This window comes from Atractosteus spatula, chromosome 4 (genome assembly GCF_055471065.1).
Source record: "Atractosteus spatula isolate fAtrSpa1 chromosome 4, fAtrSpa1.hap1, whole genome shotgun sequence".
NCBI lineage: Eukaryota > Metazoa > Chordata > Actinopteri > Semionotiformes > Lepisosteidae > Atractosteus > Atractosteus spatula.
The window spans coordinates 55,104,077-55,120,581 of NC_142709.1; the positions used below are offsets into that span (position 1 = coordinate 55,104,077).

The 16,505-nt window shown below is 40.4% G+C and overlaps 1 protein-coding gene across 1 annotated transcript in view; it reads left to right on the top strand.

Moving 5' to 3' along the window:
• Nucleotides 1–16,505, top strand: part of LOC148836622 (chloride channel protein 2-like) — a 281,173-nt gene that overhangs the window by 10,767 nt on the left and 253,901 nt on the right. Inside the window, exon 5 of the mRNA XM_088914194.1 lies at nucleotides 15,197–15,303. Within this exon, the coding sequence (XP_088770320.1) occupies nucleotides 15,197–15,303 (107 nt within the window). The remainder of the gene's footprint in view (nucleotides 1–15,196; nucleotides 15,304–16,505) is intronic.

Consider the following 16,505-nt stretch of genomic DNA (forward strand, 5'->3'; position numbering starts at 1 on the left):
TGCCATTACATGCCTTCATACTTTTGTCCATAGCTGCACAGTCCGGTGATCCTTTATGCACTGTTGCCTTCACGGAGGAACTCCTTAGATTTGCAGTTGGTGCAAAATATACTTGAAAGGGGAAAATAATTACTCCAGATACATTTTTTTTAATTCATAGACGATTATCTGGACCCAAGCATTCATTAAGTAGCAATATCATTTTAGCATATGGTTTTATACTTTGTTCAGTTTCAAGATGGCTTTAAAATCTTGCCCTGTCTCTGAATTTTGGGTCCGAGTGGTAACCCTACCTATATCTAAGCCTCGTTAGGTAATAATTTAATTAAACAATTACACTGTGTAATTTAGAGCTTGGCTAAAACAGAGACTAGAAGACACCAGGCCCAGCAGGAACTGACTCTGCAACCCTCAACCTAGCCTAAAGAAGAAAAATAAAAAATTATCTAAATTTACTGACACATCAAGTCTTTACTTATCATTATCATATCAACCAATGAAATAAGTAAATAAAATCCCATGACATTAACATTCTGCTTCAGTACTCTTTATATATATATATGGAGTTAATGTTTGATTATAGTATTGTTACATTTGGCATAGTTTGGATTTGGTTTTCGTTGTATGTGTAGTTTGCGTACAAACCCCAGAACCACCCATCTCCAGTAATTCTGTGGCACAGAGAAGGGGAGCTCCACTGCTCCCTCTGGTGGTCCCCAGGCAGTTGTAGTCCAGCTTAATAGACCTCAGAGCCACCAGTGGGGGAGGGAGTGACAAAGCCTTTTTCTTATTGGCACTCTCTGGTTATATTTAGGCTGCTGAAGCCCAAGTGCATTTAACTCCCTGCATCCAGCTTCTAGTTAATCAAATGGGTTTCATTAAGAAACTACACGATGTCTGAGTTCAGGGATCAATAGCACTCTTCACTGGGAGCAATAACAACAGTGGTAGAAGTGACAGAATCTCTTAGAAAATGCATTGCACATAACGCCTGATATTTTTGCCAATATTTTGCCTATATCATTTGAAATGTTTTGCATAAGGCCAGACCTGGGGCAGTTTCATGTGACCTGAGCCAGATCTTCATCTTCAAGACGAGGTGATTTTTTCCCCCCTCTTTTTTAACCACAACTTCTTTGATGTTCTGTGACTAATTTTCCCAGACAGGCATTATTGAGTGGTGGGAGGCAGTGTTATTTCCAAGTAGTGTAAACAACTGCCAGATTTAGTTTACTTGTTCTCTTTTCATTTTTAGCAATGTGCTGTTGAGAAATCGCTGCCATGCAGAGTATTAGTGGATGTGTCATAGTTTGTAGGCAATTAAAGGCCTTTGCACTCTCCCACACCCCCTACACACACAGACACACATACTCATGCACAATATATATTGTGTGTATATGTCTTTAGCTGCTTTTTGCAGTTCCTGTAGTTGTGCAAGTTGCTTTGTGTTCCCAGAAAAAAAATCGGGAAAATCTCAATATCTACATTGATGAATATTGATCCTGGAATCAATAGAAAGATCAAGTGTGTTTCAGGTCTAGGCTAATAGATTGGATCAGGGTGGAGATTAAATTTGGATTTAGGGGTACAGGAGGATATGGAATTATAGTTATAAGAAACGGCCAGGACTGGCATTGAAGATGTGTGTTAGGTTGTGCAGGAGCTGCAGTTTGTAAGTCAGTAAATCCAGAATGTTCTGTGGTTGTCTGTCTAGATCTTCCAATGCCAGCATTAGTAAGACATCCAAATTGCCCTGTTTGAGCTGTTTGAGAGGCAGAAGGTAGCAATGGGCAGCCTAGACCGCACACATAACACCTGTACATGCACATAAAAATATATAGTTTAAGATGAATGCTGACTCAGCAGGATCCTTGGACAATTGCTCAGTGTGGTTTGTGGATCAATGAGCTAATACCAGCCAAATGATACACCGGGTAAGTGTAACCGTTCTTTTGCTCTACAAAATACAGATGTGGAGGTTCACCTCTGCACACTCTAAGACTCGCACTGAAAGGTTGAAAAATAAAAGTAGCCCATTGGCCCATCTTGTCCAACTCTAGTTAGTATCTAAGTGAAGCAAGGATGTCATCCAGCTGTATCTTTAAAGAAGTCAGGGTATTGTCTTCGACAACATGGCTGGGTAGCTCCTTCCACACTCTCCAGCCCTCTGTGTGAAGACGTGATGCCTGTTTTCAGGTTTAGATAGTAGTTTCCACCTGTGTTCTCCTGTTCATGTTTCGCTGGGTTCGACTTTTTCATTGTCTTTACAGATTCTGACTATTTGAATCACGTTCCCTTCTCTGTTCAAGGCTGAAAGTGTGCTTTTCTTTCAGCCTGTCAATGCAGAACATTCTCTTAAAACCCAGAATGGATCTATTTGGTCTTCTAATTCCAGGGCAGCAAATCTTTTCTATAAGGTGGTACAAAAAACACTGTACACAATATTCTAAATATGCCTATACTAGTTTTACACAATTTATACAAAATATATTTTATTATTTTTATGTCTTTATGGTTTCAATAACCATGGTGTATTATGAATTCAATCAAGATTCTATACATGTATTAAATTCCAAAGTTTTTATATAGAAAAACAGGGCTGAGAAATTCTCAGTATAATTATGGAAATTACAATTTCCTATTAGCCTTGTTTAATCAAACTCGTATTGTCTTAAAGAACTAAACGCTTATATTTACTATTTCAATGTTTCTGAGATGCAATAGTGTATAAAGAAGATAAAATGAATAATTAAGGAACACTATGTGAAATAGTGTTTGAACCCCATTAGTTTACTTAGAGCAATTAAGTGGTTGATTAGAATAATTGGGTATCAATCTAACAAGGATTTAGTTTGGGCAACCCTGTCTTTTAAATTGGTCAGAAGTTCTGGGAGTTTGGTCTTCACTGTACAGGCTAGTGGAAACACCATAATCAAGAGAGAATCAGAGGCCCTCAGAAAAGCAATAGCTTATGCTCATCTGTCTGAAATGGGTTACAAAACCTTTTTCTATACATTTGGAGCTCCATCCATCCACTGCCCAACAGTCTAGAAACATATTCAAGACCATGGTGGCTCTACACAGTACCAGAAACCCCAGAGTAACATTTAAGGATCAGTAGGCGTCTCTCACAGTGCTAATGTCAATATTCATACCTCAACCATGAGGATACATTTGAATGGGAATGATTTTCATTACAAGATCGCTAGGAATGTACAACTTCTCTATAAACAGAACACTGCCACTTATGTCTTACATTTGCCAAAACACACAAGAGCACTGCAGGAATTTTCTCTAAACTGATGAGCCAAAAGTTAAACTTTTTGGCCAAAATGAGAGTTGTTTTATATGGTGAAAACCAAACACCGCCTTCCAGTTGAAGAGCCTTATCCCAGCCGTCAAACATGGTGGTGGAAGAATCGTGGATTGGGTGTTTTGCTGCCTCAGGAACCAGATGGCTTGTCATGATTGACAGAACCATGGATCAGGACTTGTATCAGCAAACTCTGGAGGAGAATTTCAGACAATCAATTCATCAGCTGGAGCTGAATTGGAAAAAAAGGTCATGCACCAAGATAATTATGCTAAACATAAAAGTAAACATAGAGTACAATAGATTGTTTGAAGAAAAACATGCATATTTGATTGGCCAAGTCTACCACACTGAAATGTTATTGCAGGATCTGAAGTGAGCTGTTCATGCAAGGAAGCTCTCAAATGTCACAAACATGAAGCAGTTCTATAAGGAACAATGGGGTAAAATTCCTTCAAGCTGATGTGAGAGACTGATAAAGACTGTTACAGGAAATGTCTAGTTGAAGTCACCGCTGCTGAAGAAGTGCCACCAGTTATTGAATCTAAAGGCTCACATGCTTATTCACACAAGGATATTTATTGTTGAATTTGTTCTTGTTAATTAATCAAAATATGTCTTACGTCTTTGTGTTAATTGTTTAATCAAGTCATCAACATCTTTTAATAAAACATTCATGATGATCTAATTGTGTTTTTTAAGTCTAAAATATATGAGAAAACAGATTAAGCTGTGGGGAACACTTTTTTTTTTCTCGGCACGCTAAGATAAATGGTAAAATGTACATTCAATATGTTGTACAGTATCTGCAGTGAAACAGGACAGGGCCGGTAGTAAATCCAGCAGCAGGCAGATGCAGGTTGTAGGATCTAAAGTACCCTACCCCCATCCAAAAGGGGAAAACAGTCTCCACTGTGCTGGATCTGTCCGAATTCTCCCTTTGGGCCATTAGACTGCAGAACAGCACGGATGAGGTCTTCTCTAATCATCTCTTCATTATTCTTTTTCCACATTACGATCACAGTTGTGTTAATATTTATACTCGGCTGACTTTTTTTTCACATTAGACTATGTGAATGGTAAGGAAATATCTGTCTACCTTATGTACAGCACTGCAGTCTACACAGAGAAATACATCGCCACCATGCCCTAAGGAGATTTGTTACTTTATAAGGAAAGGTTTTAATACATGTTTTGATATTTTAGCCACACTTCTCTTCAGATGCTCAATACTAGTTCATTTTTTATATTGTGGCTCTAGAAGGGCAAAGTTTCTTTTTCAGTCAGTGAGTTTTGATGTGTGCTAAATTGCCAGCTAGCATTTGAAACTTGATTTCTAGTCTGGAATGCTCTCTGTTGTGATCTGCAGTGTCAAACAGCAGTTGTGCAGTCTTCTCCACAAAACATGGGCTGGGCAGGCTTTGAGAATCCAATCATTTTTAAGTAGGGTGGCCGACTGGCTCCTGATGCTCTGAAAGAGGACAAGCTTTAAAAAGTTGACTCGTGATATGTGCCAGTTTTAAAGATAACCTAAAAAAGCCCATGGTGCCTAAATGTATCTGATTAATCTGGGGCCAGCAGATCCTATCCCCACATTAATGTACCTCACACACAGAGGGAGAAATATGATTTCTTTGATTAGTAAACACCCTCTTCTAGGCCAACATGTATAGGTAACAAAATACAACACATACCAGTGCAATAAGTATACAACAATTCAATGTTAACACAAACAAAATCAAAAACATATACCTGAAAGCATTCAAAACACAAATGTCAAGACAACAAGGAGACCTAAAATTAGGTAAGAACGGTAGGAAAGTTTACAGAAAAGGCCAATCAACTCTTTTGGCTCATTCTGAATGCTAGTAGCTTATTGATATGACAATCTCATCCAGTGTTTCTTGAAATAATTCTGGGTATTGAGGTAAAGTTAATCCCCATCTTCAAACTATTAAAACATTTTTCACTTACCTGTAATACAGTTACAAGTATGAGGGATTATTTAAAAGCACAGCCTGCGATCATTTGAAAAAAAAATCATCACAGATCCAAAACTATAGGAAAACACATATTTCATTTTTAACAAAAGATGGATACAAGCTCTGTTTGCCCAGAAAAAGTGTAAGTTCATTTGCCGTATATTCAGTAATAGGCATCACATCACTCCACTCATCAAATATTAGCCTAAGGGGATTTTCCCTGAAAGTAAAAATGGATTTACAGTACTAAGTATGCCAAGGGCATTCTTTTCACCTTTCAGGAATATTCTTTCATGTATTGTTAAATTTATTGTACAACATTTTTGTATGTGTTTTATGTTACTTTTTTTATTTAATGTTATTTCCAGCCATTAGTCTTCTAAATAGGCAGATTCTGGGATGGGAGAGCGCAGACTGGGTAGTGGGAATCTCTGGTCTGGACCTGGACAGGCCTTGTCTGGCTGTTTTGATAAGGAGTAATGAAGCATCTGTGTCTAAAGACCTAGACTAGTTTCACTGTGATAACTCGCAAATTTTTATAAAGCTAGGCCAGGTTAAGACCCCTGTCATATAGCAGTATTGTCTTTATCCTGACAACACTGCAGTGGGGTTGTACAACAAAACGATTAAATAAAAGACATTAGCACAATTTAATCAACCTACAATACTTGTTAGAGTACTTAATTAGTCTAATCCTCTTATGAAATGAATGAACGTAATACTTCCCTCAAGGCACAGGAATGCCCTACAGTCATTGTCGTCATACATCTTTTAAGCTATGAGCTATAAAAACGGACGAAACATTCATAAATTACTATCCGAACGCTACACAAAAAAAATCAGGTTTAAAGAACATAATTGGGTAATTAGTTTCTCTTGGGTACATTTTGATAAAAAAAAACAAAGTATTTTTCTTCCGTGTAAATGGACACGTGCAAAACGGCAATCAAGTTATCTTGTGACACCTCTGGGGACATAACGTTTGCTTATGGGAAGATTTACGATTACGGCGTGACCATCTCAACATAAAATAGTACGTTCGCGTTCCGAGTTGTCTACGCGGCAAATTAACCACATCTCCAGTTCCTCATCAGTTTGTTGAACATCCCGTCTCGCACGCTTGTACAGTACCTTCTGGGTTAGACAGGCAATATCTCACCGCGTCCAACTACGGAAGACGCGCTTAATGAAAACGAATGAATAGATAAATTAGGAATAAGACCCTCTGCTGTCACAGAAAGCTATTTAGAAATTTAGCTGTATACGCAAGATCCGTCAGTCGACTTTAATGACGTTTAATCATGTAATAAAATGTATTCATCATTATTACTGCACCTTTATTGATCTCCATTAAAATATCCACTTTTCTCATGGATGTCTTTGCTCTTGGTGGCTTTTAAATACTGGCAGCGCGTTTCTCGAATGCAGTATTTCATGGCTGTGTCTTGCGATCTCAGCAGAGGGCGATATCTACCCCTGTGCCTTCCTATCGTAGTCCTGCAGAAACTGACACTCACTAGACGTGTGACGTCCCGAAGGCAGTGACCGTGTTCACCAGCTTAATAAACAACTGAGGTACAGTAGTTCAGATTGCAGGAGCTGCTGAAGACCAGAGGATGTTTTACTTATAAAGGTGTACTACGCGAAAAGCAGAACGAAGTGCAGTAGAACACCGAAAGCACATCACAAGCATAGGAAATCGCTAATAAATATAGCGAGAGAGTTCTACAATCAATGGGAAGTGGTAGAAAAACAAAATTAATTTGTGCTCTGTCCATGATATGAATGCAATAATGTATATTCACCCTAGATTTGTAAATGTCTCTGCATGCCAGAGTGAGGTGACCCTAGTCTACCCATTTTGTATTCAAGCAAATAAAAAAATCTGAGGGTATTGTGGTTATCAATATACCTCAGTTCTTCTTCCATCCATCCATTTTCTAACTGAGTCATCCAATTCAGGGTCACGGGAAAGCTGTAATCTATCCTGGCAAGCAATGGATGCAAGGCAGGCTACACCCTGGATGGGACGCCAGTCCATCGCAGGGCAGATACAAACACAGATATCCACACCCTCACACAAAGTGCCAAGAAGCTAATTGACCTACCCATATGTTTGTGTTGAATGGGGGCATAGCTGGACAGTGAACAGAACTTATTTTCCAGACTTTGGGAAATCTCCTTCTTTTTAGCAACATTAGTCAAATGTGTTTCACCTGCAAACAAAGTTTTCCCAGTAACTTCTATCAAGGCGATTGTGATCCCATTTTAAAAAGACCAAACAAAGAACAAGGGAGCCCAGAACAATTATTAACAGTCTTCCAAACTCTGTTATTAGAACAAGGATTAGCGTTGCTCTTCAATTGCTTAGCTCTGGATTTTCCCCTAATGAATTGCAGAGGAGTGGAATGTAATTGGAGAGCACTCAATAGGAGGTGTTGGAAGAGAGTGGCACAACAAACGCCACTCATACTCGTCAATTACAGGTGTCTGGAGCATTCTCATGGGAAAGGCTGGTCACACCGGAGCAAAGGGCTGAGAACTGTCTTTTTACTGGCCTGGTTTACGTTTCCGAGGACAGATGCTCTATTCGGAGAAAAACGGCAGTTCTGAGAAAAGAGATCAAACCTTGCGCCTGTTTACTCAAATAACATCTCATAAATCTTTCAAAGTTGAACATTAAACAGCTCTAACGCACAAAGGTTCAAGTGGTTTCAAGTAAGATAAAATAAATAATGAACGGATTTACTGGTCATGCCAATTCGAAATAAAATTGTAAAAGAAAGTGCGCTTAGTTTGACCTTCATCGCTAGAGCTTATGACTGTTGATCAGTCTGCTCATTCACTTGAAATGAGTGATTGCAACCATGAGTCAGCAGGTTTCCAGAATGAGATTTTCAATTTTTCATTTTACCGTCTTTAAGAATTTCACCTAAAACCCTGTTCTGGAACTTGCACGCGTTAGAAAACATTACAGCGTAGCACTTACCTGAGGGCCACATCCACTCTGTTTAAGGTTTCCTGATGAATCATTTCCTCTCATCCTTCCCATGCCCACGTTGTGAAAAAAGACATGCCAGGTTTTGGTGTAAGGTCATGTTATGAAACACACAGGCAAGTGTATAGGTCTTTTTTTGTGCTTTCGGTTGAAACAAACGCATACTTTTCAATGTGTAATCCCTGGTTTTCAAACTGTTGCTCGTTAATGAGCCTGCCTCTCTCCTTCAAGCTGTATGCCAGGGCAGGAGAAGTGCAAGACAACTTGTGTCCTGTGGGGTTTTGTACAATCAGGCCATGCAAGCCCCACCACACATTGTAAAGTCTTTCACTGATACCGCTGCACGCACATCCACTTCCCCATAAGATTCGTACCCTTTTACTTACTTTACCATCATTCTTTTTTACCCTTTCACTGGCTTTACCACAGTTCTCCTGTGGATTAACCTGCCTCCGATTGTGCTTTGCTGCCCTGGACTATGGGAAGACTACAGTGTACTATACCTTTAGAAAGATGAATCATGATATACTGTAGTATTCCCATGGTCTAGCATAGTAAGACATGGAGAAGGAATGTGATGAACATAATAAAACTATATAAACAATGAAAATACTATGCTTTATTTAACAAGATGCTAACATATATACTGTACACAGTTACCCAAGAAGCTGTTGTGCAGAAAATCACAGCAGCCTCTACAGACACAGATCCACAGTGTTCAGCTGTCTGTACACCCTTCATAGCCCATATTACAACCAGTAACCTCTGACCTGTAAGGACCAGTGTGTTGGGAGCCACTCACGGGCTGTGCTGATTTAAAGCTTGGTGCTTTAATAGGAGTGTTGTGGGATCACTCTGTGGTGCAATGCTTCAAATCACTCAATGAACTATTCACTTTGCGTTTGATATTCCCCAAAACATAGAAACTCTGACCTCACACTAAACAAGTTCCATTTTGCCAGTGGTACAGCATTGACCTTGAAGAGCACACAGCCGGGGTCTGAAAAATAGGTGGTCTGCAGCGTTTGACATTACCAGGACCTGAATTCTTCTTATGATTAAATATCCTGACTATTTATACTTCAAACTAGGTGATGGCCCTCTCTCTGTGTGGAAAGGTGTCTCCTCCTAAGCACATTGTCTTTTTCAAAAGGGGTGCAGCTAGCACTTTGTATCCCACCAGAGCAGGGGTCCCCAACTCTGGTCCTCAAGCGCCAGTGTCCAGCAGGTGTTAAAGATCTTTTTAAATCTTCATAAGAACAAAGAAAGATTTAATTGGATATTTTAATGGCTTAGGTGCAAAGAAAAACAGAAATTGCCCGGCCTTTTAGGACTGGAGTTGTGCACCCCTGATGTATAGGATTATACCGGGGGACCCCACTTAATATCTCTCTGCTTTTACACCATTGATTTTTGGGACCATGGTTCTAAAAATTCCCTGGCTTTACATCCAAAGGACCTAAACTACACCCTAAAAATGTCCAGAGAGAAAAAACAGCAAATGTATAGTAAAACCATTGCAAACTTGCTTAATTATAAAAAAATATAGGTGTATTACTGCATTATTTTGAACTGTCTTTTCTATACCTTGACTTTACGTCCTCTGACCACAAAGCGCCCTAACCGAGAAGTTCAGAGAAACGGCGAGAAGCGCAAGCAGACTACGTTTGATCGATCGGATCAAATGTAATGTTGCTAGAGCTGAAGTAATTTTACTCTATACAGAGTTAGGTGTCCTTATTGGGTTTCTGTGTATACTGTACGAAGATGAAGCACTATGCCTTGCTTTGTGTGTACAGCATCCTGCCCCTCCCACTGCCTTGTCTCTTAGTGTCATGTGTGGTTACATACACACACAAAAGTGAATGTTCTGTTGATACACAGAAAATGCCATGTGCGCTACTGTAGACATGACCTGGTGCCTATTACTGTTGAATACATTGACAAATATGTCGCACTAAATGTCCTCTGGGGAATATTTATATCCTCCCAGTTCCCATTAGCCCCTTTTTGTATTATTTCTTATGGGATCTAATTCCCTGATTAATGTCACTATTTTATGGTCCCTATTAAGGATGTTTAATAGGGACCCCCCTGTGTGACAACCGTCAAACTGGAGCCACAGCTCAGGACACAAGAGAACACAAGAATGATTACAAATGAGAGGAATCCATTTGACCTCTGGAGCCAACTCTGGTACTGTGGACAGTATTTTATTGACCAAGGATCTCATCCAGTTGCTTCTTGAAGCAAGCAAAGACATCAACAGCATGGTTGAGTAACTTGTTCCATACGCCAACAACCCTTTGTATGAAGCTGTTATCAGTAATAAACAGATGTACAGTGCTTCTTAATTTGTGTGTGCAGGCACTTTAGTGTTCCGTTTCAGTGTTGGCTCTGAAGCAGTCCTTTCAGGATTTTGAACACTAGTATCAAGTCCCTATGTAGTGTACTGCAGTCTTTTCTATTCAGTTCTATTAAATTACTTTATCTGTGACCTTCCTTAAAGGCAAGGAATTAATCTTGTTGCTCTTCTTTGAACTGGTTCCAGAGTATCAATGGCTTTTTAGTAAGTAGTGATAAAACTTGTAGACAGTATTCTAAGTGAGAATATTGCATATAATATATTGTTTTGCCTTTGAAGAATTAAATCTTATTCAGGCACATATTTGTTTCTTGTTAATCTTGTTAATCTCTTAATTTCCTTCGCAATTTAAAAGTGGGTTGGGTGTAGGGTGTAGGGTTTAGGGTTTATATTTTTAGGCTCATGTTTTTTATTGTTAATCTTTTTGTTAATTTCTTTCACAATTTGAAAGGAGGTTGGGAGTAGGGTGTAGGGGTTTGTACATCCTTCCCTGGTAAATATCGTGCACAAGATCCTGCAAGATCTCATGGGATACTGTGTGCATCCTGGTCAATATCCTAACAGGAAATGGATTCTAGTTAAAATCTTGTATTGAATTATTGGATGATTCTAGCAACAATCCTATGAGGAATACAGTACAATCAAAATACAATCCAGAATATTAATCCAGCATTTGAGTATTTTAGGGGATTTAATTATTTGAAATGCACTTGTCTGGAATATGAACAAAATAATAGATTAAGATCCTTATATATCAAGATAAAGCAATTCATAAAAGTACTTTGGGAAAATTAATATGTGACTGTCATGTTAAACATCCAGGCAGTTTACAGTGTGATTCAAGTATAATATACAAGCACGGCAGCTGAGTTTAATGTCCAGCAATCCATCCCTCAATTCAGCACCTTCCACATTGTTGGCATGAAGAGATTTATCACCCAGGTGGGTGGCACTAATCTGCAATCCTACTGATCTTGGACGACATGGGAATATTAACCTGCAAAGGGCCTGATTAATATTGTCAGATCAGATTTCTTACAGATCACAAAATATAGGTGCAGCACAAAGTTCTGCTTGAGCCAAACTTGCTGATGAGAGCAGAAGAGCTGTGATTTTATTTCTCTGGAAAGAGAATGGGTAAGTCCTTCAGTGCAACTTATACTGTTTATATAATAATAACAAAAACATAGCACTTTTCTGGACACCCCACTCAAAGTACTTTACAGATAATGGGGACTCTTCTCCACCACTACCAGTGTGTATAACCCACCTGGATGATGTGACAGCAGCCATAGTGCACCAGTATGCTCCCCACACATCAGCTATCAGTGGGGAGGGGAGCAGGGTAATGAAGCTAGTTCATAGATGGGGATTATTAGGAGGCCATGATTGGTAAAGGCCAGGAGGACTTCAGGACACCAGGGTAACACCCATACTCTTTTCGAGAAGCACGCTGGGATTTTTAATGACCCAATGAGAGAGTCAAGATCTCAGTTTTACGTCACATCAGCATAGTGTCCCAGTCACTATCCTGAGGCATTAGGACACACGCAGTCCGTGGGGTGAGCACTCCCTACTGGCCCCGCTAACACCTCTTCCAGCAGCAACCCTAGCTTTCCCAGGAGGTCTCTCTATCCAGGTACTGACCAGGCTCACGCCTGTTGAGCTTCAGTGGGTTACCAGTTGTGTGTTGTATGTCGATATAGCTGCTGGCACAAAAAGAGATGTCATTAAAAATTGCTAACATTTTATCGCCTGTAAACATTTATGACCATTAATAACATTTTTTGGATAGAAAACCATGCTATCTTCTGTTGAGCAGGACCTTTGGTTGTTTGTTGGCATACAGTATGTGTGTAGCTGAGTCTGGGGAGGCTATAAACTCACTTGATCTGATCAGTTGAGCAGTATGCCAGTATCAACGCCATTATTATTACTGCTATTGCTAGAACTAACATTCCCCACCCTGAAAAGACAGAAAAGGCAAAGAACTGAAACAGTGAAACAAGTCTGACAGTGACTTATGAACATGCTCTGAGCTCAACACACTTATCACCACACAGTCATTTACCAGAGCAGAAGTGCCAGTTCCAACAACACAATAATAAGGCCAACTTTTAAGTTTGTGTTGTTGGTTTGACTTGTTTTCGGAGAGAGCCAATCAGCGGAGTAAGAGCATACCTGAGATGCAGGCAGGTCCAGCCTACAGTATATATGGCTGGTGGAAAGATGCTGTAAGCAAATGGAATGACTTTGTGCTATGCCTTCGCGTATCTACCTGGAGCTGTACAGTCGACATGCAGCCCTCACAGACCAGGAGCTCTGAGGATCAAGTAAGTCTGCTGCACAGGGCAAACGCTCCTGGACACAGAGAAAAGTATTTTTTTATTATACACATTTTATTTTTAGGGTAACTAGTAATAATATTGATAATAGCACTGTTATTAGTAGTATAAATACATTCTAAAGAATTAATCTTATTTCCCTTTTTTAAACCGATTCTTGACTGCCAATGTCTGTTTAGTAAGTGGTGCTTAAATTTGCACACAGTGAGAATATTGTATATTATAGTAAGTAGCTTTTGTTTCCATACACTGAAGGTTATGCAGGCTCTTATTTTATTGTTAATCTCTTTGTTCATTTACTTCACAGTTTGAAAGCGGCTTTTAGTATTTTCTTTCTGCAAAGTCAATGAAGACCCCCCCCCCCAAAAAAAAAACTGATCACAAGTAGTTTCAAGTTATTATCAGTGGCAAATTAGATTTAGCCCACTGTTTTAGTTGTTGGTGTGGATTCCGCTCCTGTTTTCGCTAGTGACGGGGTTTGATTGCTTGAGCACTGATGGGGAAGTGTGAACGATCCCAGATTCATTTTAAATGTAATAATATGTACCCCATTTAATGAACTCTGCAAAATTGTCTTCACTTTGGGGAAAAAAAACGCACTTTGACTATTTTTAAAGGTTACGTACAGATAACAGTCACGAAAGTCATGCAGAAGATACAATGCCTCACAGCTCTTGGGTCCTGTAGTCAGTCCCGGCTCGGGGGGAGCCATCGGTGTGGCGTTTGGAGACTGTTTTCGTGTCTGGTGGGTTTTATGCGGCTGTTTTTTCCCCTAACACACGCTTTTCAGTTTAACCAGCATCTCTAACATGCTTCCCGTACGCCTCTGTGCCTGTGCGCACCTTGCTATGGACTGGCGTCTAATTCAGGGTGTGGTGCTCTTTGCGCCTTGTACTTTACGGGTTAGCACGGATCGTTAGGATCAGGTTTACCGCGATCCTATAAGGGTATAAGAGTTACCGAAACTGTAAAGAGCGATAATTACCAACCGCATCAGACTAAATGACTAGTCTTTTTAGAGTGTTTGACTGCTCTTGTGCTGGGAATGACCACTTAATGATCCACTGAAAGCAGGCGGATTCAGCTCTGCCAAAATGGTTATTTGTGTATCGGTGTCAATACTGTACCTTTCTCCAGACGCACAGAGCTGGCGCCTGCGCTTAGTCAGTGTCTGCTATAACACGAACCGCATCTGCCAGATGCTCTATTCACTTCAGACGTTCTGCTTTCTATTAACATTTACTGGTACTTTTTGGAATAACCGGGGTTCAATTTCCAATAACAGCTGTTGTAATAAAACAAACTCGCCACGGTCTTAATGCTGCAGTTGTATGTGCATTTTGGCTGGCGAGAGAGAGAGAGACGGTGCAAAGGAAACAAGCAAGAAAGAACTTCATTGAATTCGTGATGTCTCGATCCGAACGTTTTGTAGGTGTCACAGCATCGTCAGACGTCAACAATAATGACTAAAACATGTCTTTATTAAATAGGATAGGGTCTACTAATCCACAAGGATGGTAATACAGTTCAGCCTGCAACTAACCTGAACTGGGACTCCACAGCAGATCGCTTTTTAAACATTGGATCTTAGAAATGTAGGTCTTTTCCTTTGTCTTTTTATTGGAACCGCTTCAGAACACGCATTTAAGACCCAGCCTATAGGTGTATTCCCCGATATGCCAAAGATGTTGTGTAATGCATAATAAAACATAACACATGCTGAAGCACGTAAGGTGTTCGCCCTGCTGCCCCAATAGCAAGTGAGAAACCTGTAACTCTAACGTTTCCAGTGATGCGAGAGCACGCTAATCAAACATTTTCTTTGAAATCCCAGATAGAACAAAGGAGCTGTTACAAGTTGTCAGAATCACGCTCATATTATCACCCTCTCTTTTTCTTGCACAAACTTTTTTCTTTATGTAGTAGACTCATGCTGAACTCTGCTCCTTAGAAGACGAGCCGACTGTACCACTTACACAGCCTGGGAAGGGGAGGGCCGTTCGCACAACACCCACAAGTCCCGCCTCGGAAGGCTCTCCGTAGAAATTTAGGAACTAAAAAAGAGCAACCGATGGGAATTCTTCGTTGTCGTGCAAGGGTTGCGTTATAAAACGCCTTCCAACTGGTGTCCGTTATTTAGGCATTTGTGACACTCACACCCAGTCCGGTTTTCTGTTTTCCTTGGCGTCTCAGACTCCTTTCTTTCCCCGTACTGGCATTACAGCCGGCAGTGTCGGTGGTGTGCAGTCATGGCTGGGGACGGGAGCGAGCTGCGAGCGCTGCAGTATGAGCAAACTTTGGTAAGTTCACTTCTGCAGTTTAGCAGTCGCTGTAGCCCCCTCGCTGGCTTACTAGGTGTTTGTAGCGTGCTGTGCAGTGCTAGCAGACTCAACCTGCTTGCTGGCAGGAATCATAGTCTTGAATAAACAAAGCGACAGTGTAACTGTAAAGCATGTTGTCTTCTAACCTAAAAATACAAGTTTATTTTCCTGGAATGTCTGTAATGAGCTACGTGTTTAGATTCTTGTTCCGCTGTATTTCTGGAATGCACTTTGTTTACGTATGGTAATGATTCAAAACGGTATTCCTGCATCTTAAATGGAATTAACATTAACGCAAAACGTTGGACTTTGTGAAACAATTCAGAACTGCCTGTCACAGTAATGGAATAGACGGAAAGTGTTTTAGAACATCCGTTTTGTTTTTGAGTTCAATATAAACTGAATTCGTACATTAGCTGGAATCTCAGCGCGTTTGAGCAACTACGTTTTTTTTTATCGCTGATGCATAGCGATCCGGAAAGAGATTCTGCCCAGGAAAGTAGATGCGAATTTACAAAACGCAACAATCTGAGCAGCACCGGTGTGTTTTCTCAACATGCTGTGAGCGTGCATCAGCCTGCGGAGTTCCGAGCCCGGGAGCAGGCACTCAGGGTCCTGCAAACACCTGGCTGGGGGTCGCGGTCGCGCATCTCGCACTATTGCCACGCTTTGTATCGGTGCAGTTTCATTTTGAACCCCGGCACATTGACATGAACTGCAGTGGTTTGCGTACAGTTGACAGCTGCTTCGTGTAACCTCTCGGTGCGGGATGAGTGTTGTAGTACCGCTCGACATCAGCCTGCTTCCCCTGATGTTGAAGGGAAGTCTAATACTTCTCTGATGCGTGAGCTATTTGAAGTTGAGCGGTACAGACGACCGCTGCAGACTTGGCTGTGTGGCACGCCGTGATGTTGTTGTTGGTACTTAAGACATCTGTTCACTCTACATTCGACACTAGTTTGCTGGAGTTTATTTAGGAATTTTACCTTGCGTGTCCCATTATAGGTATCTTATTTGGATAAAATGCAAAAGAAACCAGTGTTAAACACTTTCTTCCACCACTCATTGTTTTGGACACCTCATCTTTTCTTTTTGTATCCTGACCATGCTCGGTTATTAAATGTATGTTGTGGGGTACATACTGTTAAGCTTCATGTAAACTGAAGTATTCAAGCACTTCG